This window comes from Poecilia latipinna, unplaced genomic scaffold (genome assembly GCF_001443285.1).
Source record: "Poecilia latipinna isolate Pla-1442-1.1 unplaced genomic scaffold, P_latipinna-1.0 Scaffold1908, whole genome shotgun sequence".
NCBI classification, from domain to species: domain Eukaryota; kingdom Metazoa; phylum Chordata; class Actinopteri; order Cyprinodontiformes; family Poeciliidae; genus Poecilia; species Poecilia latipinna.
Genome location: NW_015114524.1, coordinates 65,012 through 65,299, shown reverse-complemented (window position 1 = coordinate 65,299; position 288 = coordinate 65,012). Strand labels below are relative to the sequence as shown.

General features: G+C 50.7%; 1 protein-coding gene across 1 annotated transcript in view; it reads right to left on the bottom strand.

The window, feature by feature from the left end:
• LOC106935094 (carboxy-terminal kinesin 2-like) overlaps positions 1–288 on the bottom strand; it is a 17,488-nt gene that overhangs the window by 7,217 nt on the left and 9,983 nt on the right. The window contains exon 12 of the mRNA XM_015015389.1: positions 12–246. Within this exon, the coding sequence (XP_014870875.1) occupies positions 12–246 (235 nt within the window). The remainder of the gene's footprint in view (positions 1–11; positions 247–288) is intronic.

Genomic DNA, 288 nt, shown 5'->3' with positions numbered 1-288 from the left:
AAGGAAAAAGCAGAAGATTTCCTGTAAGTCTTTACATTTTGGTCTCTGTTGTAGAACCAGGATCCTCAGACGGAGCCGTGCCTCGTCCTCGGTGGAGACCTTCTGGTAGGTCAGGTTGGTGACCGTCACGTCGTTGCTGGCCGTCTTTCGGATCTCGTGTTCGGGCCTCTTGCTGGCCTTGCCGGAGTATAACAGGTCCCGCAGGGTCTCGTTGTAGATTTCAACAAAACTCGCAGTGAAGGTGAACTGAGAACGAAACAGATTAAAGGTTAAAGGGCAGGAAGCTTT